Source organism: Prinia subflava, chromosome 17 (assembly GCF_021018805.1).
Source record: "Prinia subflava isolate CZ2003 ecotype Zambia chromosome 17, Cam_Psub_1.2, whole genome shotgun sequence".
Classification (NCBI taxonomy): domain Eukaryota; kingdom Metazoa; phylum Chordata; class Aves; order Passeriformes; family Cisticolidae; genus Prinia; species Prinia subflava.
In genome coordinates this window covers 312,815-339,265 of record NC_086263.1, presented here as the reverse complement: position 1 = coordinate 339,265, position 26,451 = coordinate 312,815, and the positions used below count along the sequence as shown (strand labels likewise).

Sequence of the window (26,451 nt, the reverse complement as noted above, 5' to 3'; positions counted from 1 at the left end):
GGCACAGCAGCACTCAGTGATGGTGTAACTTCATTCAAGCCACAGTAGTCCACTGTCAATCTCCATTCTCCATAGGCTTGCACACAGGCCAAATGGAGCCAAAGGGCAAGTGGGCCTTGCTGAACACTCCTTGGCTCTCCAGGTCATGGATCATGTTGTGAATGGGGATCATGGCATCTTAATTTGTTTGGTAGTGATGCACTGAGGTGGTAATTGGTACTTGCTGTTCTTCTATATTCAAAAGTCCTAACCATGGAAGGATTTTCTGAGAGTCCAGACAAGGTATTTAGCTGCTTAATTCTTTCTGGCTCCCCAGCAGCAATTCCAAAAGCCCATCAATGTCCTCTGGCGTCTTTGAAGTATCTGTTCTTAAGACAGTCAATGCCCAGAACACATGGGGCATCTGGGCCAGTTACAATGGGGCGCTTCTGCCAGTCCTTCCCAGTCAAGCTCACTTCAGCTTCCAACACCCTCAGCTCTTGAGAACACCCTGTCACCCCAGAAATGGTGACTCCACACAACCTGGTGGCATTAACATACATTGAGCATCAGTGTCAACTAAAGCCTTGTGTTCTTATGAGTTTGACATGCCAGACCATCGGATCCACACAGTCCAGTAGACATGGTTGTCCCCCAGTGCCCCTACCTGGCTAGAGGCAGGACCCCTCTAATACTGGTTCTTGTGAATGCATGTGAAAAACGTGAGATGATTAATTCATGTTCTTATGGTAAATTAGAAAATTATAAAGCTGTATAAATTTATATCAGGTAAAAGTCTGTGTTTTAGGAGGTTTCTCCATTCAGAAGAGAACAAAAGACTTTGCAGCTTTCTCAAGTATTGGGAGGAGACCTGTTGAGATGAGCCGGTATCAGCAACTCACACCTCGGGAGCCACCTTCACAGACCATCAAGCAATATCACCCATATCTCAAACATTCATCAACTATAGGATCCATAGAAACTGAACATTAACACATGGACTTGGGAGGAGAGCTCTTTTCAATCCGACCGGAGATAGATTTGGGTTTGAATAGCAACCAAGAAACAAAGGGAAATATTGCCAGAGGCAGAATAAAGAGTATAAAAACCAAGCCTCGAACATGGCAAATTTGTGTACCCAGCTAGAGACACAGACGGCCAAGGTCTATGTCTATGGGTCACCCTTGGCTCTCTTTTTCCCGGGAGAAACTCTGTCAAGTAAGTGTCGCTGTTTGTGGGGGGTTTTTTTTATTGCTTAAAATTCTGTAATTTGATTCCAAATTTTGTGATTTGAATTTTTAATAAACCAAATTATTGAATTTGGTAATAAATTGTCCTGGCATTTATAACAATTTTGGTGCCCAACGTGGGGCCAGTTTTAAATATTCTACAGACCCCTGCTTCTAACCGGAGAGTGCCCTGCTGTAAAAAGCGGCCTGGCAGAGCAGGTAAGTCCAGAAGAACGAACTGGCTTTACGAACCCAGAACCCACAACAGCGAAAGTATTAAGTGTTAAGCTAGCTTGGGGAGGGCTCAGGAACTCAACAGGGGTTTTCCCCTGGAACCGCGGTATTTTTTCAGTCGTAAAAGTCGACGTGCACGAAAAATCCACGCAAGAAAAGGACCGTAAGTATAGCGTAGTTGAGTGGGGTGACCAAGTGCTTGAGAACGTATATGTGCGTGTGAGTGTGTGTGAAACACATGATATTTCGTGTGAGAGTGTTACCCGACAGAGTGTAGGAGTCACCAGGAGTCCTGAAAGAAAGGAGACGTCCCTTTCGAGTTCGGGGACTAGTAAGCCTTCTTGACCGCGACCGAGTAGGGTCCGTTAATTTTTTTGGTAGCAGTTACAGAGCCCTCAGTTGACTGAACTTCCACAGAACAGTCATCCGTTGGATCATTAAGTTAACGGCACCGAGTTCAGAAACTCAGGATTTAATTTTTAGTATCTCATAACTTCTGTGCCACAGAGCGTACAGGATCGTATCTCAGTAGAGATCAAGAAGATGATTTGTGAGAAGACTCGGCAGAAGTGGTCCCTGAGTCCCAAGGGGAAGCCCCTTGAGATGGATGTTAGAATATTAAAACAAATGTCCTGGAAAGAGATAGAAAAATATGTGGTCCGGCTGAAGTTCGGCACGTTTGAGTCCTGAATATGTCAGGCTTTGTGTAAATGTCAGGAACAAGAGGAAAAGGGAGATAGACGAGTTAGAATGTGTGCCGTTGTGAGATAGATCCCAGTTTAGGGTGTATCCGGTAGGGGAGTTGGGAAAAAAGAATGAATGGGAGCCCCCGGACTGCCTTCCTCCTCCCTGCAAACCCCCGCCAGCGCCGGCCCCTGCCCCGATCCTAGAGCCCGCTCTCTACCCTGGTCCGCAGCGTACCCGGGTTCATCCCGCTACAGCCGCAGCACCGCCGGCGGAGAACGGGGTCTCAGTAGCCGAGACCCCTGCCCCGTTGTTTTTCGCCACCCCGAAACCCCGCTCTTCCCTAGTTCGAGCCAGCGCATGCGCTCCGAACCAAAGCCGGTGCTCACATCCCCGGTGCGAGGGGGAGGAAAGGAGGTGGGAGGGGGGGTAGAGAAGCAGAGGCATTCAGTCAGGAGGGGATGTGTGACCGTGTTCTAACAAGAGAAAAATGCTGTGAGAAAAGCCTCTCTCGCAGCTTGGTGGTCAGGGTGAAGTCTGTCCCAACCCCCGCCTCCTCTGCAGCCTTCTCAGTAATAGCATCAGCTGCATCATCCGAGACCCAAGCGGGACCATGTGACCTGCGGCTGCCTGCCTCTCGCTCAAAGGGGATTCCCGAGAGAGAACTCAGTCCCCGCTCCTAGTCCTGACTTCAAACTCCCGGCCACCGATGCTAAATTACGAAGAAAAAGATAAGAAAAAGAATTAAAAAAGAATTTCGTTTACTCTTTAGTGGTAGTAGATCTTTTACTTCAAGCTGAATACATTTTAGAGGCTCCTTAGAGTTGTTTGTTTTGCTGAAATCAGCAGAGTTCTTAGTTTTTTCTTTCACTAAAAACTAAAAACCCCAGCAGGCGATGAGGGGAGTGCAGTTCCCGGTTGCCGGGAGACAAGGAGAAAAAAAAAGCAGCAGGTTTTTTGCGACGACAGGACGGCAGCCTGGAGCCGAAATTGACAAAAGTTTTAAAAACTGTAACAAAGGTGGGCTTAGCAATAAAATAGAGTTGATAAAGTGAAGAGAAAGGTTTTAAGGAGTCTTTTTCTTGTTTAGAATTGTGTAAATTATAGTAGAAGCTAAACACTTAAAGTTAATGAATAACACTTTAGAAAAGGCCAGGATGCTTTTTTTTTTCTCTCTCCCTTTAATCACCTGAATTTGTGTCGTTTTTGTCCAATATAGTGAAAGGATGCAGATTGCTTTTTAAGCAGTTTACCCTCCCTCCTCTCTATTAACCGTTGTAAGAAGTAAGACAGCAAAAAGTCACGCCCATATGCTTGTGCGGGAGAATGTAAGTATAAACTCCCTGTTCCCATGGGGTTTTCTTAAGAGAGCTTTAGAAACTGGTGTGTTTTCTGCTAGTTAGAGCTAGGCTGCCGAAGCTCAGCGAGATTGCCTTAGAGAGACGTATGAAAGTTTGCTTTGTAGTTGTAGACAGTGTAAAAAGCTATTTGTATTTCACGTATAAAAGGATATAGGAGTAACTGTTTTTAAATGCCTAGAACAGTAAGCATTGCAGTTGCTTGTTTATTACATGTGAGAGTTTTTGTGTGCATGCTAAGATTGTGACCAATGTAGTTCATTGATGTTTGAAATGATTGCTACACTTTTGGGTTAGAGTGTTAGTTTAAATATGAAATAATAATACAGCGTTTGTAGAGGCAAGCAACGTGTTGCAAAGAGTTTATTTTCTGTTGATTGAGTTTTTTGAAGCGTGTGACCAGTAGAGTCCAAGTTAAAATTGCTTCTTAATTGAACTAGCTATGATTTTTTCTAATTCTCTGTAATCTTTATTTTTTTGTGTGTTTGCTTGAAAGAAACAAGGAAGAGTTTTTCATATATAGCTGATTTCTTAGAAAAGATAGTTGATACCTTTAGTATAGTGTCTTTTTGTCTATCCCTGGGTTTGGGAGGGTACAAGTCTTAGAATTGTTCTAGTGCTTGTATTTCTTAAGAGTGAATAATTGTGTAGATTTATTTCTTTAGAATCCCGCAAGAAGTTTTGCGTTTTTCTGAATGTTGTTAGCATTACATGCAGGGAAAAAAAAAAAAAAAAAAGAGAAAAATATGCTCTTTAAAAACAACTGATGTGTGAGAAGTCATTTGTGTTTAGTAGATACAATAGAAAGAAAACTAGATGATTGAGTTTCAGCTATTTGAATAGTTAAATACTATCTTTTAGTAAGTAAATATTTAAATAGTACACTGAAGGCATAATTAAATTACATATATTAATTTGATTATTTTTTTAAAAGAAAAAGTAAATTAAAACTGACCGGTTTAGATCTAAAATAAATAGAAAATAGGTTAATTTTGTAGAAGCTCTTTGTGACAGATAATAGTGCCTGTATCTGTATTAGAAAAGGTTGAGTAAGCTAATAAGGCCTGAGTTTCAGGGTGACTCGTAGCCCTGAAAAGTTTTCAAGTATTTTAATGCCTGTTACAGATGAATTAACCCTGTTGTTTTATCCACTTCCTATGATAAAAGCTAAAACAGATCAGACCCTCAACAAAGTTATATTTTATAATTAGTAAAAAAATAAGTTCTGCTATTTGTAATATCATTTTCTTCTATTTAGTGTGCCTTGTTTTTTTTCTATGTCTTGTTAAAATACTCCCCCAAGATTATGAGTGAAGTCTTAAGTTTTTCTTTTAATTTGTATTAAGTACAAGTGTTGCTTAAAAGTTATCCTTCATTAAGTTGTCCTGCTCACTGATTGTTTGAATTAGCTCCCTGTCGAAGTAGTCACTTCAGCTATTACTGCAGATAGTATCGTGCCACGCTGGGTAGGGGTCTGAAATATAAATTTGTAGTTCAGTTAATTAGCAGTAGTGCAGACTCATTGCACTGAGACTGCAGAAACTGAGGGAAGATGCATGTAACCTTAACAACTGATTGTCTTAGAAACTACTGTTGTCACAAAACATTGTAAGATACTGGGTTTTATGAATGTTTGTCTGTATACCAAATCACTCTAAATGTGCTGAGTTTGATTCTTGAAATAAGCCCAAATTGTTTGTGCTTGTCTATGATTTTTTTAAACTGAATTTTTCTTTAAAGAGCTAAAACCTGTGTTAATGCTATGAGATTTAGAGTAGTCTTAGTGTTTATTGTTTACTCGCTATATACCCAGTAGACATTGTCAGAAGTATTAGTAGAATATAAAAAGAATTGTTTGTATGTCTCAGTATAAACCTCGTTTAATAAGAAGTAAAATTCTCTTTCTGTTAATTTTAATTTTTCCCTGTAACAGTACAAAAAAAGAAGATTTTTTTTGTATTGAGTTCTTTAAATTCTAGATAAAGAATTAAATCATTCTTGTGTGAAAAGAAGATTTTGAGTTGTATAGAGAATTGTAAATTATTTTGTATAAAGAGGATAAGTGAATTATGAACTAGAAAACTCATTCAAATATTCAGATTGTCTGAATAACAGTCGTAGCATGTTTCCTTCCTGTAAAGTATTTCCAAAGATTTTTCAAAAAGTACTGTTCAAAATTAAACTTACATTATACCTAGATCTGAATTGATAAATTTAATTTGAAGCCAGCTATGAGAGAGCTTCAAGATGTTGATTTATAAAATCAGATAGATTCTGGAAAAAGAAGTTTTTTTCATATGACAAAAGTGTAGTCTGTGCTAACCCCTCAGTTTTGGAAAGTTCCCCTGTTATGTCTTTAACAGGTGCTGGTGCAAAGAAACATTAAGAAAAATATTAAAAAAACCATTTTTGACCGTGTGATCGGTGGAGAATACTGGAATCAATTAGATAACACCTAAAATTCGGTAAGCGGGGGTAGAAAAGCAAAAACATAGAAACCGAGATTTTGGTCCAAAAGGCTCTTGACCGTGACAGAACAGCTAAAGCCATCTAAAGGAAACCACCTGATAGATATGTAGCAGAAACCAGAAAGAGGATCGGAGCAACCTTTACCTGCTGTTTGAGAAGAAACAAACACCTCGCCATTTAGATGCAACCAAATGGGCGCTGGCATAAACAGAAAAATCGGTTTGTAAATCACTCTAATAGTCATAAGCCTAACTGAGCCCAACAGAGAGCTAGCATAATGAAACTGAACTTAGCCCGAAGTTTCCCAACCTAGACGGCCCTGAAGCTAAAATTCAGTCCACCTTGGAGCACCCTCAAAAGAAAAATTTAAACCAAGAGATGAAATTAAAAAAAAAAAAAAAAAAGAGATTTCAACCGATAGACCATACCTAAAGATCATTGGTCACAAATGTTCTCTTTATCCTCAGAAATCCCATTGAAAGGGACCTCTGAGGAGGTTTAACCTCATGCAGTAAAAGCCATAAAAATTTGTAAGAAATAGTACCAAAGAAAACAAAAGTATTGAAATTTAGTCTAAAATTGAAAGTTAAGTAAATATGCAATCAGAGAATGATAAAAATGATGCGAACATGAATTAAATAGTTAACAAAAGAAAAGAAATGGGGAAATTGTGAAAAACGTGAGATGATTAATTCATGTTCTTATGGTAAATTAGAAAATTATAAAGCTGTATAAATTTATATCAGGTAAAAGTCTGTGTTTTAGGAGGTTTCTCCATTCAGAAGAGAACAAAAGACTTTGCAGCTTTCTCAAGTATTGGGAGGAGACCTGTTGAGATGAGCCGGTATCAGCAACTCACACCTCGGGAGCCACCTTCACAGACCATCAAGCAATATCACCCATATCTCAAACATTCATCAACTATAAGGATCCATAGAAACTGAACATTAACACATGGACTTGGGAGGAGAGCTCTTTTCAATCCGACCGGAGATAGATTTAGGTTTGAATAGCAACCAAGAAACAAAGAGAAATATTGCCAGAGGCAGAATAAAGAGTATAAAAACCAAGCCTCGAACATGGCAAATTCGTGTACCCAGCTAGAGACACAGACGGCCAAGGTCTATGTCTATGGGTCACCCTTGGCTCTCTTTTTCCCGGGAGAAACTCTGTCAAGTAAGTGTTGCTGTTTGTGAGGGAGTTTTTTTTATTGCTTAAAATTCTGTAATTTGATTCCAAATTTTGTGATTTGAATTTTTAATAAACCAAATTATTGAATTTGGTAATAAATTGTCCTGGCATTTATAACATACATATGGGAGGTACCTTCCAGTGGGTCACATCATTGCCCATGGGAAACTGGCACTGCACTCACTCTCACTGACTTCCCTTTTCCTTTCTCCTTCAGTTCTTGTATTCAGGCTTCCAGGACACAGGTAGGTTTCCTATCCCACTGTCTCATGTCTTCACCGTGGTTGAGTAGGAAATATCACAAGTCAGTTTGTGGGGCATACCTGCTGTCCCTGTCTGGGGGGTATCTGGCTCTGACTTCAAGGGCTCTGGTTTGCACTGGTGCCACATCTGGTAAACATCCTTCCCTGAGTTTTTTATTTCCTCTCAATGCCCTTGGGCCCAACACTGGTCACCAATTAATGTCCTGGTTTAAAAGACATGTGTCTGCCAAGGAAGGCAGGAACCTTCCTGGAATAGAAAGATGGCCCCCTCCCTCAAATTACTGTAACTACAAAAATAAAGGGCTTCCAGGAAAAAAACATGGGGAAAGGAACAGCAGCTCTTTACTAGAAAAAAAATACAGAAAACAGAACAAAAAAACCCCAATGACAGAATTCTCTTTTCATGTAATTACAGCCACAAGCGGCAGGGGGCGCTGTTGGGCGAGGCAAAGAGGCTTCACTATTTGTGCTGAAAAAGGCTCGAATGGGAAAGCTGGCACAATCACCTGTATCTATTAGCAGACGTAGGCGATACTTATGGCACACATTATTTCCTCTGTCCCTGGACCTTTTTTTACTGAAGCTTGTAAATAAAACACCTAGGTTCTCCATTTTCACAGCACTTCAGTTTTAATTGTGTAAGTAGGGTGGTGTTACAGACCCTCACTCTACACCAAGAGAGAGCAAGCAAATGCCATTGCTTTTTAAATAGTTTCCACTCTTATGACAAAACAGAGTAAGAGCAAATATAAAATTATTTTCTCTTGAAATTCACCAGATGTATTTGAACTTCCTTCCTTATAAAAAATAATGGGCATTGTTCTCATATATGAAGCACAGCAACAGAATGATATAGACTATAACAGAAACACACAAAAATTGAAACAACTTTTTAATACGGTATAAAACCCAACAACCAAAGATGATGGTGAATCTGAAGCACAAGCTTTGCCTTTTAGCAGAATGCTAGTGGCAAAAAAACTTGCTCATTAATATGAAACTTCTAACATTTATATTTATGGTTGTTACACTCACCATTTCTCTTGTGTGTATATCAAAATGCTATTAGGCATAGAATGACAGTGTTTAACCTCATTGTGACAAACGAAAATATTCCAAATCAACAAAAATGCTCCATCCTGACACTTAACAGACAATATGTTAAAGTATTCCTTTCTAGATGGACCATCTCACCAAAGAATATTTTGTTGCAAATATACCTTTTATTTTTACAACTAGCAGTGAGATGAAACTTTACATTGAGAAAGTGACAAACAGAAAAAAAAATTCACAAAATCATGCATTTAGTCAGGTTTTCTTGTCTTTTTAATAAAATTATGTAAAATTCACATTCCTGATAAACTTTTTTTGTCAGAAAATAATTTCAGGAACTGAATCGAAAGGTTTTGCCAGTGAGCCATACGATGGAGAGATTAGCTACAAACAGGGAATATTTCTGCCCATTTAAATTTTAAAACTGACTTGATTCTCAGGGATTTTCCTCCTACTTCTGAAGGAGGGCCAGTCTGCTGGAACACATATCATATGATAAAGATCATGCTCATCTGTTTCACAAAGATGGCCTAGTCATCTAAGGTTTGTGAAATCCCACTAACATTCAAGGAGGCACTTTCTTACCTTTATCTGAGTGACATTTCCTTCAAGTTCTGTAGATGCTTGGAACTTCCACTTCTCCTTGCCCTCCAAAGCCCATGTGCTCTGATCAGATCCTGCTGCTTTCTTCCACATTGCCACTCTCCCCTTGCTAGTTCCAGCTGCCAAGATACCTGCCATTCACAAGCATTTCAGGCATTTCATCTTGGACTTCAAAAAAACAAACTCGCATCACACAATGTAACAGGCAGCAAACTCTGATTCTTGGCTACTGAGAAGTGACTTTCCAGCAGCAGCATTTCTCTCTGCACTGCAAACCAACATCCTAGTCCTATACTGGGTAACTTTTCTGGAGAAACAATGGGAGAAGTACCACATGGCAAGGTGCATCTGCTAAGCTACTAGATTAAGTGATTTTTTAAATGCATCAGACAATCACTCAATTCTAACTTTTTCTTAGAATAGAGAACTATTGCATATTCTAAGTTGGAAGAGACCCCAAAGGTCATCCAGTCCAGCTCTTGGCCCTGCACAGGACAGTCCCAGGAATCCCAACACATGCCTGAGACTGTTGTCCAAACACTTCTTTACCTCTGGCAGACTTGGGATTGTTCCCACTTCCCTGGGGAGCCTGTTCAGTGCCTGACCACCCTCTGGGGGAAGAAACTTTTCCTGATATCCAATCTAACCCTCCCCTGGCTGGACATAGCTATGGCTTTTCCCTTGGCTCCTGTCACAGCTCATAAAAACCAGAGGCCGTATCAGCCCCTCATGATAAAGCTGCCCCATGGATGCTTCCCTCAGTCTCCTCTTCTCCAGGATGAGCAAACCAAGTGATCTCAGTCATTCCTCCTATGGCTTACATTTATTTTTAAATAACTAGTTTTGTAGTCACTTTGGTCAACAACCACTGAAAACCATTGCAGCAGACACCAGCTGTGCCTAGGCTAGCAAACAAGCTGGAGCCCAGGAGCAGCTCTGTAGGAAGGGTGTTGTAAGGACTGGCATACATACAGTCAACGCCACTAAGCTCTATTTTGCGTTAGCTGTAGTGCATGCCCAAAACACGCTGGAGTGTTTCAGGTGTACATCAGGAGTACTTGTGTCAAAGGGAACCCAGCTCATGTGCCATGAGATAATTCCACAGTGTGTCCAAGTGTAGTTGATTATTGAATGATTTCCCTGCACCTTTCAAGGCACATTTCTGATCCAAACTAAATCTTCAACATCACATACCACCACTGAGATCCTCAGTCACAAGACAAACATACTGAAATTATTACAGGGCATGGAAGGCTGAGGTTTGGCAAGGTTTAGGACCAGAAATCACAGCTGCTATGTTATTTCTCACCTTTAGCACTGCAGTAAGATACACAGTTAATACACTCTTCCCCCTCAAAGCCAAATTGCACATCTAGGGAGAGCACATAGTTCTCATCTCGAGCCAAATCCCAGAACCTACGGCACACAAAACAGGAGTGTTAACAAAGCTTTTCTTTCCAGGTGTCTTGCCAAACACAACCAATAGGGTGCTGTACATGACATTAATTTCCTATTTCCACAACACCTAGATGATTTTTCAAATTAAGTTTTCAGCAGCTGCCTATAGATTGCAAATTGTGAGAGAGTGAACTGTGAATCCATCACCATGAGATCTTCCTAGCTTCTGAGCGTTCATACTAAGTAGAAGGTTTGTACCTCCTCATGCTCTTTTCATGTAAATACCAGCTATGTTCTATAAACATAGCCATTGTTTTCACATTCCATGCTGGGACAAACAAGACTGTGTGACAGTTCCCTTGACCAATGTGGTGAGAGGTGGAAATGCCTACTCTCCAACCCATGGGCACCTTGGGAGGAGTATAAAATAGGAAGTAATAAACAAGGCAGGAGATCTCCTGCCCTGCTGCTCTGATCAACCCAGAACTTCGGCTCCAGTGTGTCTTTCTGGTGAGGCTCACAGAGATATGAATCTCCTCCCTTTTCCTTTGACATTTTAATCTGCAGCATGTTTAGGGATATTATCCTATGAAGAAAGAAGTCAGAAGCAAGCACAGCTTTAAAAAAAAAAAGAAAAAAGTGAGAGCTACTTGCAAATTTCTTCCTCCTCTATTTTAAGAATACTCCTGGGTTAGCCAGTAGTCCTTTGGATTCCAGATTTATTTTCTAGAACTAAATATTGCCATTAAACTATTCCTTCTTGATACTTGGTCTTTTTTGCATTCTCACAAAATTAACAAAAGATTCTGTCTGATAGTAGCAGAGAGAGGCTCCATAAAGGGAAATACTGATATTAATAGAATACTCCCACCCTACTATGGTCCAGTATGACCACAAGGTTAGAGGAACACGTAGAGCAGGTCATAGTAAAGATAAAGAAGAAAGGATTGCAAAAAAGGTAAAACTACAGAACACAGTAACATAATGGCAAAATAACATACTTTAAAGTACTAGGGACAGAAGTACTTTAAATACATGTCTTATATCACAGTAAAAGAAAAATGCTGAAAAGTAAGCACTTTTTTCTGGTTGCTGATGCTATGAGTATCCTAAGAATCAGACGGTAACATCAGCAAGAACAGCAAAGGGGCTGTATTTTCATGCAAAATCCTCAACTGGATTTATTTTCAAAAGAAGTCCATAATAGCACTCAAGGAAGGAGCGGAATAGGTAGCACTGCCTGACAAAATAAAATACCTAGAGAGAAAGCAAACCATACCAAGTTAGTTTCTGTCATTGAGAAATTTTTTTTTCATTTCTCTACTTGTTTCGACAAACAAAATTAGGAAATATTGGGAATTTTTCCATTATCGGTAAAAAGCCCCCAATCAACATTTCAGAAAAATATTCAGCTCATTGCAGACTGTAACTTTTAGCTGGCCCTTCTTGGGGCAGCCAGAACAGCTTTCTTCTTACCTGATGACTGTCTCACCTAGTGCTGTAACAACCAGGCTATGGTCTATTAAAATCATGTCTGCAGAATGACCAGTCCTCCCACTCAACTTCACCTGTTAACCATAAGCAAATAAATACATTTACAGAAGGTGTGAGGAGCATGCTGAAGGACACTAAGCATCTGAACCGCACAATTTGGCTAAAAGGTAAAAATATGAAAATAACTAGACCTATCAAGTGACAGACATATTCAGACAGTGAATTCAGACAATGATCACCATAAAATGCATCAAGACTGCATGTGTAAATTTAATAAAAGAAAATTTGTAGTAGGTCAATTAAGTAAATAAGGAGCACTAGGTCTCTTCCTAGAATTTAATACATCCCTTTAAAATGTGAAATTTCAGATCTTACTTCTAGTCAAACATAAGGAATGATCAATAAGAAGTGGACACTCCTGTAATACACAAGTGTCCAGTCCTTCTCTGTCTTGGATAAAGAAAAAAACATCTTAGGAAAGTGAAGGTTTGGGGTCTACCCATAAGCAGCATTTTCTAATAATACAGGGCAGGGTACGAGGCACTTCTTTAATTTCCGGAGATTCTGTTAGTCTTTCCACTGGGGAGACATGTTGCAGCAGCCCTCTTGTTAAAGGGTAGAATTGAGTCAAGACACAGACTTCTTGTTTATCACAGCATGAAAAGGGTCCTGGTTTACTCCTCTTTACAGCTCAGCCATACAGACTCCAACTATTCACTAACTCTGGCTGCAGCAAGCTCCTGCTGTAGGTTTCCCTTGCAGCCTCTGAACTGCAGGTATTAGTTTGCAGACTCTGCAGGCTTTTACCTAGCTAGACTATGACTGCAGGTTCCAACAACCAGTTCTAATTGCAGACCCAGACTGACCTCACAGCAGTGATTCTCTCCCCCCAGGATCCTTCTTCTTCATGATCCACACATTCGTGATCCTCCCTTCACCAGCTAACTCACTCCCTTTTATCACACTTATAGGTATTGGATATAGCTGTGACTCATGAGGGGGCCAGGCTGTATTGGGTAATTAACACAGCTGTTACTTATCAGGGGTGAGGTCACCTGTATTCCCCTCTCCTAAAGAGACACAGGCCTGTAATGGGGTGGAGATAGTTTCTTCATATATCTGGTGTTTGGTAAACAAATAGTCCACGTTTTGTTCTCCTTCCTTCCATGATATCACTTGCAATGAGTTGGCATATGACACCAGCACGCTTCTGAAGGAATTTCCGCCATATGTTTTGCGTGCACTGGATGTTGTCTGGATCAGTAGGGAATTGCTCACTATTTGAAAATATTATTTCCAGCACAGCTAATTCTCTCAGGTGCCAGATACTTGCTCCATGGTGTTCCACTTGTCCCAATGCACTAAAAGGTCATATTTTCAAGGAAACCTTTCCCTCGCATTTGACAGGAGTTGTGTCCAGACGCTGCGAGTTTCTCATCTTTCCCCAATCCCCTGGTCAATACTTGCATCCCAGGACATGGATCCCAGTTGCAAAGTGTCATTACCATCTAATTTCATATTGTGAGCCATGACAGCCCAGCATCAGAGCACCCAGGTCACCAGGGCCTCACCTGACCAGAGGCTGAAATCTTTTTGCATGTCTCACAGCTTACTCAGGGATAGGGTTCGAGTGATTATCCCTGCTTCCTCTTCAGCAGTCACTACATGAACTGATTTGGTCTTTGATTTCTTCTTCTGAATACAGGAAACTGTTCTTAGCACAGGTTGCTCTTGTGAGTCAGCTGCAGTTTGAATGGCCAAGGTGCCTCTTGCTTTGCTTTCCTCCTCCCTCTGAGGGTGCTGTACAGAAACAAGCAGTGTCCAATAAACAGTAGCCAGGTTCCAGCACATTCCATAACTTCACACGTCTCTGGAACTGCCACAGCCATTTCTTTCAAACATTTTATCAAGGCCTTGTAGTTGTTCAGGGGCAAACTTCCGAACCAGGAGTAGAGTACTGTCGTTGTATGATTAGGGATGGCAGTAGACAACAACACGGACTCTCTATTCTCAGAAGGCAAAGAGAGCCAATCTTTATTGTTTCTCCATTCTTTTATAGACATTTCCGAGAAAGAGAAATGACTGGACATTCAGAACAACACCCCTCAAAGACACTTGTGAGTAAACAGCAAGTTGGGCAAACACAGTTGCAAGGACGAATAACAACACCTGTGGAAACTGTTTTTCACTTTTAAGGACTGTTACAATCCTCACAATTCCCCAGGCCAGTGTGAGAAAGTTATGTGCCTCGATTTCTCACAGACTCAGAATCTGCTGTTGCTGTGTGAGTGCTCCTGTTTCAAGGACATTAGATCCTACTTTCCTTGAGTTAACTCCTCCTTTGACCCAAACCCTAAAACTCCGCCCCTACAACACCCTATAAAACCCCTGTCTCAGCCCCTGTCGGGTCTCTCCATCTTCCCCCTCGCCTTCCTCCCCCTCCCCAGACTTGGGGGAAATAAAAATGGATCCTCCTGCTTAATAAAAGAAAGACTTGTCTGTTTTCCCTGCTGGCGGCTTGTACCTCCCTGGACACGATGGTCACGGTTGCCATATAATGCAACATTGCTGCCTGATTTCTCTCTCTGATCAGGTTTTCAGCATCCATAGTGTACTCTTTCAAAAGTTGTCCCATTTTCTCCCACATGCCACACTACTAATGACTATTCATCCCAGGACATGTCTCTGGACAACTTCCCTAGAAATCTCTGTCCTAAATCTTAAAATGGTGTACACTGGACAGAGGAGACATAATAGACATATGAATGAGGGCATGCTTCCTATAACACCCAAAGAGAATTCAAAACTTTCAAAAGCTGTTGTAGCAGACCTGAAGGAGGAGAAGAGGATAAAAGACTGGGAAAAATCATCCTTTCCTCTTCCCCTCACAGGCTGGGTATGATCATTAATGAATCCTCAGAGGTAGGAGCCAAGGCCAGGACAGGAGAACAACACTGAATACACATCAGAAATGACCCAAATTGGCTTTGATTTATCATGCAATAAACTGTTATCACAGAGTACAGTAATCTTGATCCTTCTCCCTGATTTGAAATAGATCACTGTGATGGATACATAGCACATTTACGGTAGTACATCCAGGGTTTGGTATCACACTCACATGAACAGGCCAAGCAACACTGGAACCAGGGAGCTCTCTCCCTATAACACAAATGCTTAGATCAAAGCTAACTCAATCCTCTTGAGCCTTACCTTGGGCACCATTTAAATGTGATGGTCTAATACCAGCAAAAAATTAAATGCCAAATAAGCCATGGCCCTTCTCCTGCCCCTTCCAGTAAGGGAGGGACACATGCAGAGACTATGGATTGAGATAATTTACTGAAAGCAAAATGCAATGGAATAAGAAACACAAAGTAACAACAGCAATATGAATTTTAAAAATTATCCAAAACCAGAAGGTGTCTTAGCCACAAAAAATTAGTTTTATGTGGCTGCTGAGATCAAAAACAAGACGGTAGATGCTCCCTATAGGTTGCATCCATGTGACTTCCCCAGGCTCCTCCACACTGTTGCAAACAAAGGCAGTATGGCAAGAGGCTTCCTGCCCCCCAGGCCAAGACAACGAAAAACAACGGCAAACAGACCCCCGAAAGCTGGGTCATTCAAGACAGGTCGCACTGCAGCCCCGCTGGGCTCAGTTCCACACAACTGCCTTCACCATTGCTTCTACCACTCCACCACACTGGGGGTTGATCCTACAGGTTGCTGCTACTTCTCTGCAATTCTGCTGCACTCCTTTTGGCTTGGCTTAGCTGGAATGGACTTGGCTGGACTGGGGGCCTCCCCTGTCCCCTGTGCGCAGCCTCCCTGCTGGCTCTGCCATTCAGAACACGTCAGTGCTGTGTTCTGCTGCTTTCCTTTCAGCACCATGTCCCATAGCTGTGTCTCAGAGAAAACGGGAGAGGGTGGATGGCAGGGGCAGAAGGCAGAGTCTGCAGGGCTGATGCCAACAACCTTCCTGTGAAAGAGAGCAAGGCAGGTGCCTGCTTCTGGGGTATGTGCATTTTGTCCCCAAAACTAGTGATGATATAGGTGGTATAGAATAACTTAGCTGCACCTATATGGTGCTAAGTGCTGCCCACCTCTGCAACCAAGACAACTGGAATTTCCAATTTTTCTCTAATTCACTAAGAAACTGAAAGTAAGTGTAAAAGAATTAAGATAGAGTCAAAATGAAAAAAGCTACAAAAATCAGGAAGACAAGATGAAAACCATCTTTCCAAGCTGAGTAACACATCACTCTATTCCACTTTTAGATGAGCAGGTTTTGGTTCTTCATCAACATACTATCTGAGAAACAAATATGAGAGTTGATTAACTTGAAAGCAAAAGAGTGATAATCAAAAAAACAACAAAAAAAACCTTATAAAGAATAAATATTGCAACTTTACCCTGTAGTATGACTCTTACCTTCATGAGCTCTTCTGCCTCTCCCTCAGGAGAAACTGAATGTAAGGACAACTGCAGATTCTCTGTTATTACAAGTAAAACGTCTCTTTCCTCTAGCAACAGGAGCTTTCGGACCAGACTGTCCGTGGACAATACCTGCCTTGTCTTCCCTTTCTCATTCACACAGTGCACAGAACCTGTAGCACAAATAAACAAGGTGCAGATTTTAGTCAACGGCTTTTAGCTACAAAAGCCAAAGTTGATGTTTTCTGTTTTAATAAAACATTCCTCAAGTGCTAAAAACGTAAAAATAACAATTTTTTTTTCATTTTCTAGTTTGTCTCAGGGTAGAGACTACAATAGCTGACCAGAATAATAAATCAAAGCATTATTTTTCCCCATTTAGAAACTCCAAAGGGGAATACTTTAAATAATTTTAAGCTGCAAGTAAACTTGAAATCTTCAGTCTTATAAAAAAATCAGTGAAAAAAGAATGGCAGCTAAGAATTCGGTTCAATTTACAGCAGTTTAAATGACAGAAAACTGTGGTCCTGAAGTTCTTCATTGTTTAGGAAACACTGCACCACACACCAAATTCAGCTTTAATCCATAATTTGACTGGCAAATAAGCAGTGTTTTTCTGAAAACACTGACAACAGCAACTAATGCACCTATCAACATATTAAAAGCCATCATAATGTTATCAAGTTGTACTACTCTATAAATCATAGAATCAAAGAATCATTAAGGTTGGAAACACCTCCAAAACCTTCAAGTCCAACCTTTGATCAAGTACCATCACACCCACTAAACCATATCATGAAGTGCCACATATAGCCATTTTTGAACACTTCCTGGGATGATGGCTCCACCACTGCCCTGGGCAGCCCATTCCAATGTTTAACAACCCTTCCTGTGAAGAAATTCCTCCTGATGTCCAGTCTGCCCTTCCCTGATACAACTTGAGGCTGTTTCCCCTTGTCCTGTCCCTGTTCCCTGGGAGCAGAGCCCAACCCCCCCTGGCTGCCCCCTCCTGTCAGGAAGTTGTGGAGAGCCAGAAGGTCCCCACTGAGCCTCCTTTTCTCCAGGCTGAGCCCCCCTAGCTGCTCATCAGACTTGTGTTCCAGACCCTACCCCAGCTCTGTTCCCTTCTCTGGACACACTCCAACCCCTTAAGATCTTTCTTGTCATGAGGGGCCCAGAATCAAGGTGCCTCAGCAGCATCCAGCACAGGGGATGGTCTCTGTGCTGGGCCTATGGACACACTATGGCTGATCCAAGCAGGTGCCATTGACCTTCTTGCCTACCTGGGCACACCTGGGACTCAGGCTCATCTGCTTCACCAGTAGTACCCCCAGGGCCTTTCCTGCTGGGCACTTTCCAGCCACCCTCCCGCAAGCCTGGAGCACTCCCTGGGGTTGTTGTCACACAAGAGTAGCACGTGGCATTTTACCTTACTGAATCTCATACAATTGGCCTTGGCCCATTGCATGCATGGGTTTAGTCACTGAAACCCCCTACAAACAGTACAGTTGATTGCAAGTGGTACTACAAAAATCACCCACACCAGTGTCATCAAATTATGTCAGATCTCAAGCCACATCCACTTAATTTCCTAGTGAATCACAGTATTATATAAAGGGTGACATTTTACACCACTGCAAATCAAAAAACCTATTACATTAAATAGTGTCTTCCCCCAAAAGCTTAAGCAGAAAACACAAGTGTCTAAGAACGAACATTAAGGATCTGCACTAAAATGTTGTACTCAAGAGATATGATCTGATTAAAAAGAATGTTTAAATTTCCAAAACTCTTACAAATATATTAACATCCCCTACATTCCAGATATGTAAAAAAAAAATCCAAGTCCTGTCCCACTGCTTTATTTTTGCCCTGAAATAAAACCTTGCACAGATATCTTCATCTTGTTAAATCACAGGACAGTTCGGGTTTGAAGGGACTTTTAAAACTAACCTCTTTCTAACCCTCTTGCCATGGGCAGGGACACCTCCTACTATCCCAGGTTGCTCACCCAACCAGACTTTGGACACTTCAAGAGATGGGACAGCCACAGCTTCTCTGGGCACCCTGTGCCAGGGCCTCCCCACCCTCCCAGAGAACAATTCCTTCCCAATATCTGATCTAACCTGACCTCTGGCAGTGAGAAGCCATTTCCCCTTGTCCTGTCCCTCCAGGACCCTGTCCAAAGTCTCTCTCCAGCTGTCCCAGAGTCCCTTTAGGCCCTGGAAGGGGCTCTAAGGTCTCCCTGGAGCCTTCTCTTCTTCAGGTGAACACCCCCAGCTCTCCCAGCCTGGCTCCAGAGCAGAGGGGCTCCAGTCCATGAAGCATCTCCATAGCCTCCTCTGGACTCATTCCAACAGCTCCACGTCATTCCTGTGTCGAGAACCCAAAGCTGGATGCACCTCTGCAGGTTAGGTGTCACCTGAGTGGGGCAGAGGCACAAAATCCCCCCTCCCCTGCTGCCCATTGCACTGGTTTAGCACAGAAGTGATTTTTTTCTAAGGAAGTTATAATAAAATATTGACAGCTTGATTGACCAATGAGTTAGAAACGTCCCTGGACTACACGGGTTAAAAATCAGAGAATTTCAGGAATTTCCCATTTTGATGTCCAGCCTGCCAGCAGGAAACGACCTGGTCTGGGCCGCTCTATGCAGCACGCAGGACTGGCCCAGGGCCCCACCACTCCGCCGTGTTGGCGGGGCCAGGCCTGCTCTGGCCCGCGGGCCCCAGCAGCTGCCTGCGGAGGAAGGGGAGGCCACAGCTGTTAACATCCAGCCGACTTTAAAGCTTGTCCCACCGCTGGCCGGGCCAAGGGATATGTCCCCTGGGCCCCCAGGAACAGCTCTGAGCCCAGGCTGGGCCAGGCTCACCCCAACGTCACCGAGGGGTGGGCGGCAGGCGTCCTTCAGCCTAGCTACTGAGATCCTGATCCTGGCCGCTGCTTCTGAGCCTCTGTCCACAATCAGCTCGGCTTTGCAATCTAACACCATGAGCCGCAGCCTAAGAAGGATAGACACGGGCAAGAATTGAACTCTTTCACTGAACAGATGAAGCTTGTAAAGCACTAACCCTTCTCTGAGTGAGAGAACAGCCAGAGCAGGAGACATGTAAAGAGACACCATGAAGATATTTGGGTCAGTTAAGGAAGAGTGGCATGTTAGATGAGAAGATGGAAAAGATGCCTTGGTTTTTGGGCTGAAAGTCTTTTGTGAGCCGTGGTAACAGACTGTAATGTGCTAGAATATCCCTTTAAATTTTGGAAAAATATGCATTGGGGAGATGATGAGAGTTTGCAGATTGTAGATTTGAGCAAAAGTATTTGTGATGGACTAAGTAAATATTGAAATAACTATGATCTAATGAAGAATTTTATATAGAGGAAGATAGACAGATATGAAGCCCTCTGCCCCCCAGAGAAAAAGAAGACCCCTCTTTATTGAGATGGAGATGATTTTCAAGATAGTGAAGAAAACCCTTTGCTTTTGGAACGGTTCATCTTTAAAATGATATCCCAATGAACTTCATGGCCCATATGCAGCTGTGGGAACGGCTGCATAATATGGGAAGGATTCTACAACTGCAGATTTTCCCGGGCGGCTGTTTTTGTGAGTTAAGAGCCACAAGTGGACTGTTCTTTCTTATGGAAAGTTATCGTAACAGACCAAAAGAGACTTCTCTCTCTAAATGAACTGATAAAAGACTATTTTATAAGTGGTAAACTGACCTAGAGTTCCAAGTTTTGTCTTTATACGTTGTCTGTGAGAAAGAAAAGAAGCTGTTGGGGCAGAGGGAAGTGTTTTGAAGGTTTCATTAATTTTTATTGATTTTTATAGTGATTTTTATTAATTTTTTAATTATTAATTTTTATTAATTTTATTATTAATTAATTATTAATTTTTTTTCTCTCTTATGGTTTCGTTAATAAACCTGTCTTTACATCTTTTAAGTTGTGAGCCTGCTTTGCTTTTCTCTTAATCCTGTTTCACAGCAGAGAAAGAGTAAATGATTTTAGGAGACATTCAAACCACCGCACTAGTTTTGGGAAACAGAAATTGGTGAACGTGAAACCACTACACTCAGACTGTGAGATCAGCCCAGCATGCAGGGACTTTCTGGGTGCCAGTGCACACACCTGGGGCATGTCCAGCTCTCACTCACCAGCGCCCCCAAGCCCTTCTCAAGACATTTGGGAGTTACAGCAGACCACTGACTAGATTAGGAACCGAGTCCAAAATACATGTCCAAACCAACCCAAGCAATGAGGCTGCACAGAAGGAACAGTATCACTTGATTGAAATTTGAGAAGTATGACAAGGACTGTCTTGGAGTGACTTTATGATCCATATACCCTATCGTCTGCTTTATGCCCAGTCCTGTAACTTTAAGCTAGGTCTGGGAGGAGGGGAGAAGCCAGGGGAATTCTGTCAGTGGTTTGTGTTCAAACACATATACTCCCCCCAGTCTTTCCCAGGAGAAAGAAGGAAAGTTACAATTCTTTTGCTTTTAGCTAGCTTCTTTTTTTAAGTGGAGGCAAAAAGTTTTTCCCAGGACTGTGGTTTATTCTTCTAGAACTGTTCAGCTTTCCTCCAGTCTGAAAAACCAGACCATCACTGGGAGCCCCACACTGCGAGCAAGTGGGGGGAGGCTGCAGGGATGCCGCATCCAGCTCCGAACCTCTGGAGAAGCCAAGCAGGACTCCAAAATCCATCAGCTTTCTCTGTAGCGAGGTTTTAATATCTAACACTATTCATTCTTGTTGCCATGCCTGCATGCACTCTGTGTGTTAAATAAACAGGTTTTTTCACTTTTCTCCAAGAAATTATTTTTGTTTGATGGAGGGAGGGTGTGCCGCAAACCTGCCTTTTTTCAGAGGAGAAGCCCTTTTCAGGACATTTCCTCCTAATTTGTCTCAAACCAAGACAGAGGCCCAAGCCAAGGACAGCACCCACAGGACACAGAGCCTGTCCCTAGATGAGGCTCTGCACCACCACAACAGTAGCTTTGAAGGTGAGGACAGAATGGCAACAGCTTCTCAAAGCTTCTCTCCTTGTACCTGTAGGAAGCACTCTGTGTCCATTTTCCATTTAAATGGTACCTTTCTAGTAAAGAGGCTTGTATTCACACATTAAAAGAAGGTACAGTCTACTGCTCTGCAAAGCAACCACACAGCTGGCCTGTGCCACTGCTGCAAGCTGTACTGGTGTTGTACTGGTATAAACAAGGGGTGTCAGTTTTGGTAAAACACTGAATCAAATTATAACAGAACTGCAGAAGCAGCATAACTGAAATGTTTTCAGAGCAGTTAACACTTGAATCAAGCAGATTACTCAAATCATCTACCAGAAACACACATTACGCAACTTCTCACACAGATTCTGGCTCCAGTTCAGAGAGAGCAAGTTACAGAGAGATGGCATCACAAAAAGAATTAGGGTGGGAAGAAAATTAGCTTAGAGGAAACTAGTACCCAGAAGACTAAAAGGGATAGGAAAAGACAGGGAAGAGTAAAAGGCAAGGAAGAGGAAAATGCAGGGAAGAAACAATATTAGGGACAAAACTAACAAAACAGATTCTCAGACTTTTTTTGTTCCATAAGACTGAAGCATCATTTCAAAGAATGAGAAAAAAAGTGAAAAGCAAATTCAGAATTTAAGTGATATGTTTTAGCAGAATTTGTCTATTTATAGAAAGAAGAACCCACAACACATGCATTATTTTGAAGCTTTGCACAAAAACTAATTTTATCTACACTTGTGTGTTAGAGATTGTTTTCATCATACTCACTTCTTCAGGAACCTGACTAACCCAGTACCTCTGGTGTCCTTGTGAACAAGACCACCCTGAAGATGATAAGATTTCAGTAATTTTATTCATTTCTTACCAAACATTCTACAACTCCTATGAATACTCCATCCCACTGAAAATATGAATATGAGGGATATATGAATATACCCCACGTGTCAGATATATGAAAACAAGACTATCATGCACTGAGCTATTTTGAAGCTCTAAGGAAACAACTTCCCAGCCAAATGGAAAACTGGTTTTGCTCTTACCATCTGTCAAAGTGATAAAGAAGGAGAGTCCTTCCAGGACTGCCATTTTCAGAGGTGGTCCTATTCCAGCTTTCTTCCAGTTAAACATGTCCAAGGCTTTTTCATCACCACACACAGCTGCTTTTGCCAGCTGTACAAAGTCCCTGCAAAGAGAGATACTTCATTCTCAATTCTTTTCATAACAGTTAATTTAAGTCTCAAAGAATGGATGAGTAGTTATTAAAGCATCATTATTTATTTATAAAGAGAATAAAGATGTTTCATACACTGACTGAAAAAAGGCAAACTCAAAAAGATACAAAATAAAATTTCAACATTAGTTTTCATTTGCATTGTTTCACCTTTTTTTTCAACATGCATCACTATTTTTACAGAGATGTGAAACAGAAAAGCGCAGACAAGGAAAACTTATTTTTTACTACAGCTGCTTCCTATTTCTTGCTTGGACAGGAAAGAAATAATGTTTAAGAATTGACTTTTAATTGAATTATTTTTGACAATAATAATGATAATTGTGTTTCCAGTGTGTTTATGGCTTTCCACAACCAGCAATATCGCTAATTAGAAGAACTAAGACAGAAGAGTCAACAGCAACAGACAGAAGATGTGGAGAAGAGAAAGAAGATCAGTTGTTGCACACAGGACACAGAGCCAGCTACCAGAGCAGGAGAAGAGCTTGGAAATACAGGGCACTCAGGAGAAGAACATTTTTTTATATGCTTAAAAATAATTCATTTGTGGGTAGGACATTCTTTCTGTGGAACAACACAAAGACCTGCAGAGCTCTGACGAGGCCAATACTCACTCGCCAGGAGGGGGTGGCCGAAACACACAGTGACACAAGCATTTCCCGTACTCCTGCTTAACCAGGGCAGGACCGTGCACTCTGCCTCGATGGTCCATTCTCCACAGAAACAAGACACCATGCTAGGAAAAGACAAGTTAATTCATTACTCTTTGCATACAGATAAGAATCCAGATTCCAGCTACTCACTGCACATAAAAATAAATGTTTTATTGACAGAGCAACACTTTCCCATTTGTTTAATTGACACATACAATTACTCCCGCTTAAAACTAAGCCACAGTGAATCTAAGTTATCTTTAACATTATATTATTTGCTTACTTAAAATCAAATTATCTAAAAAAATCTGGTTGGTCCTATCCATTTTTAGTTAAATCACACTGCCAGAGCAATTAAATGGAACAGTCTTGGTTTTCTTCTGCAAGTAGCAGATGTAAATATTTGTCTTGATAACATCCTTTCCACATTTTTTCATGCAAGTAGTTTGATAGCTTATCTTTTAGCAATTGAAATAAAGGATAGCAGAGTATATCCATCCCTCAATAAGTGTATGTAAAACTGATGTAGACGAGCATGGGTGTATGATTAGACATGTGAAGTCACAGGATGCAGAAAGACTAAGGGCAGAATTTCTGAAGCTTTCCTCCTCTTTCAGAGCAGACATTCAAGAACTTACTTTTAGAAAAATAATCTAGTAACTAGAATAATCATAGATGCTAAAGAAAGGAAGTCTCATTAGCTAATTAACTCAACAGTGGTCAACACAGGCTGGCCCTCAAGCCCGGCACAGGTGCTGACATAACTCACACCCTGCAGTGCCTGCTCAGAAGCAACAAAACCCTGGTGACTGGAAAGAATGGAGACAATTTCCACCAAACTGACTTACGCTACATCCTCATAGCTGGAACGCTAAGATTTATTGTTGTTGTATTGTAGGAATGCACCCCCACACCTGAGCAGATACTTCTATATAAGGAAAAAAGTTTCCATTTACCTTAGAACATATAAGGAAGTTAAACTAGAACTTTCCATAGCCTTCTCATTGTAACTGGCTCAGTGCCAGCACAGGAGCATTGATTGGGCTTTGGAAGTGTACCTCAAAGCCTGTTTCATTGAGCAAGGTGCCAAATAGCCCACCTGGATTACTGAGTACTAAAGGGACTGCACAGAGGGGCTCAAGTGCTTTTTTGGACTGCCATACCAGGGTAAGAGTGTTCTCTACACTGTGTCCGACTTGTATTTCTTTGTTCTACGATGTTTATTATTATTGTCATTATTAAAACCTTTTATTTTACAAAGCATGTCCAGAGAACTTGTCTCGCTATTATTAAGCCATTCTGAGAAGTGCTGGACATCCTCAAAGACTTGATAAATCTTCACGTAGCTTATTCCATTCTGGGCACGTGCAAAATTTTATCATTGTATATAGAGCTTATGAAACCAAATTGCATTTGGGAACCTGCCATGTAAGCACTACATGAAAAAACCCAGCAACAATTTTCAAGATCAAGTTCAATCTCATTTTATTTCATTAAGATAGACAACAATAAACAGGCATTAGAATTTGCTCTATTTTTATTTATTGTTTTCAATGAAGTATCATCCTTCTCCTGGAAGTGAAAGACTGGTAGCAGCAGACACTTTACAATTCTAACCAGAAGTCACACAAGATGCAACAGAGGCCTTCTAAGGTAACATTTCCTTCTTTTTCCCCCAAGATTCAAAGTTCTAACTTCTTTTCAACAGTAAGATGGCAACAGTTATACCACCTAAAACTGTTAATTAAGTGCAATGTGTCTTGCGGCTTAAAGAATGCCACTCACCTGTGCAACAGTGACACTGCTGTACTCCTGTCCCAAGAGGACACTTGCAATTCATAAAATGTTTGCTACTTACCTCCAAAAATCACAGGATCCTATGAAATTACTGGTTCCTCTTCTCACTCTTCCATCACCTTTATATGTCACCAATTTCCAAGTATCCCAACCAAAACCACCTGCACCATTTATACGCTGGAGGAAAAGCCTGCAGCTTTCTAAAGCTGCTGACCTTCCTTCCATCTCCTTCTAGATATTCCAGCCTGTATCCAGATAACCTATTTGCAATTCCAATTCTTAGTTTGGAACACATGAGATTGGAAACAAAAAAGACTCACCACCTCTCCTAAGTGTCACTGGAAAGGATGCAGAACTTGTCTGTTTTCAAATGATATTTTCAAAGGACACGGGATATTGACCTTATCATCTATCTAAACATCCTTTCCAAACTGAAATATTCTCTGATTCTATCCTGTAACTTCGCAATCATTTTTAAAAACCCAAAGCTTTAGTTCCTTGGTATGAAAGCTATTTGCCTTACAAATAGGCTTTCATTCTAGAAAGCACCTAGATACTCTCTGTGATCAAAACGTGGAAATTATGCATGTTATTTTTACTTAAAACAAATCTGCCTTGAAGAGGGAGTCTGATGGTGCAGCAGTGGAACGCACAAACATTACAACTGTCCAGGTTCCAGGTGAACCACACTGGCAGTCACAGCCAGCAGCAGCTGCCCCTGCGGAAACGAAGAAGTCTAAGATGAAATCAGAGTACCTAGTGAGTAAGAGTACCTAGTAAGAGTAAGAGTACCTAGTAAGAGTAAGAGTACCTAGTAAGAGTAAGAGTACCCTCACAACACACAGGAGAGCCACAAGTTGAGATCATCACCAAATCCCTGACATATGAAAGTCTCCATAATCTGCAAAAAGATATTGTACAACGTGGACGTAAGGCTTACAGAGACTAGACTTCGGGTCTGGGACCTTATGGGTACAGGTGTGCAACTGGATAGTGGTTTGGCAAGCATTTTGGGACCCTTGACCCAGGACTCAGGTGTGAATTAGGTATTCATAAGGGAGCCAGGGCTCCTCTCCCTCTGGGAGAGGATTTTAATGAGTGTGAGAGAAAGGTTGGTCCATAGAGACAGAATGCAGGAACACTATCATAAACTGTGCTGGAACATGGAACACCCTTGAGGAGGGGATCCAAACAGCTGAAAGATGTAGAGGTATCAAAGTACTCTCTGGGAAGGGCAGACAGCATGATAATGACCCTGACAAAGTCAGGTGCACAGGGCAAATGATGTAGAATCTGGCAAATCTAGGGCCATCTCAATACACCACCTTCATTACAACAATTAATGCTGGTAACAACCAAG

The 26,451-nt window shown here is 41.4% G+C and overlaps 1 protein-coding gene across 2 annotated transcripts in view; it reads right to left on the bottom strand.

Moving 5' to 3' along the window:
• Nucleotides 1-26,451, bottom strand: part of IFT140 (intraflagellar transport 140) — a 102,927-nt gene that overhangs the window by 63,242 nt on the left and 13,234 nt on the right. For both annotated transcript variants that reach the window (XM_063414423.1, XM_063414424.1), the window contains exons 4-9: nucleotides 23,256-23,377; nucleotides 22,451-22,593; nucleotides 16,390-16,565; nucleotides 11,938-12,029; nucleotides 10,373-10,479; nucleotides 9,046-9,194 (exon numbers count right to left, since the gene is read on the bottom strand). In XM_063414423.1, the coding sequence (XP_063270493.1) occupies nucleotides 9,046-9,194; nucleotides 10,373-10,479; nucleotides 11,938-12,029; nucleotides 16,390-16,565; nucleotides 22,451-22,593; nucleotides 23,256-23,377 (789 nt within the window). The remainder of the gene's footprint in view (nucleotides 1-9,045; nucleotides 9,195-10,372; nucleotides 10,480-11,937; nucleotides 12,030-16,389; nucleotides 16,566-22,450; nucleotides 22,594-23,255; nucleotides 23,378-26,451) is intronic.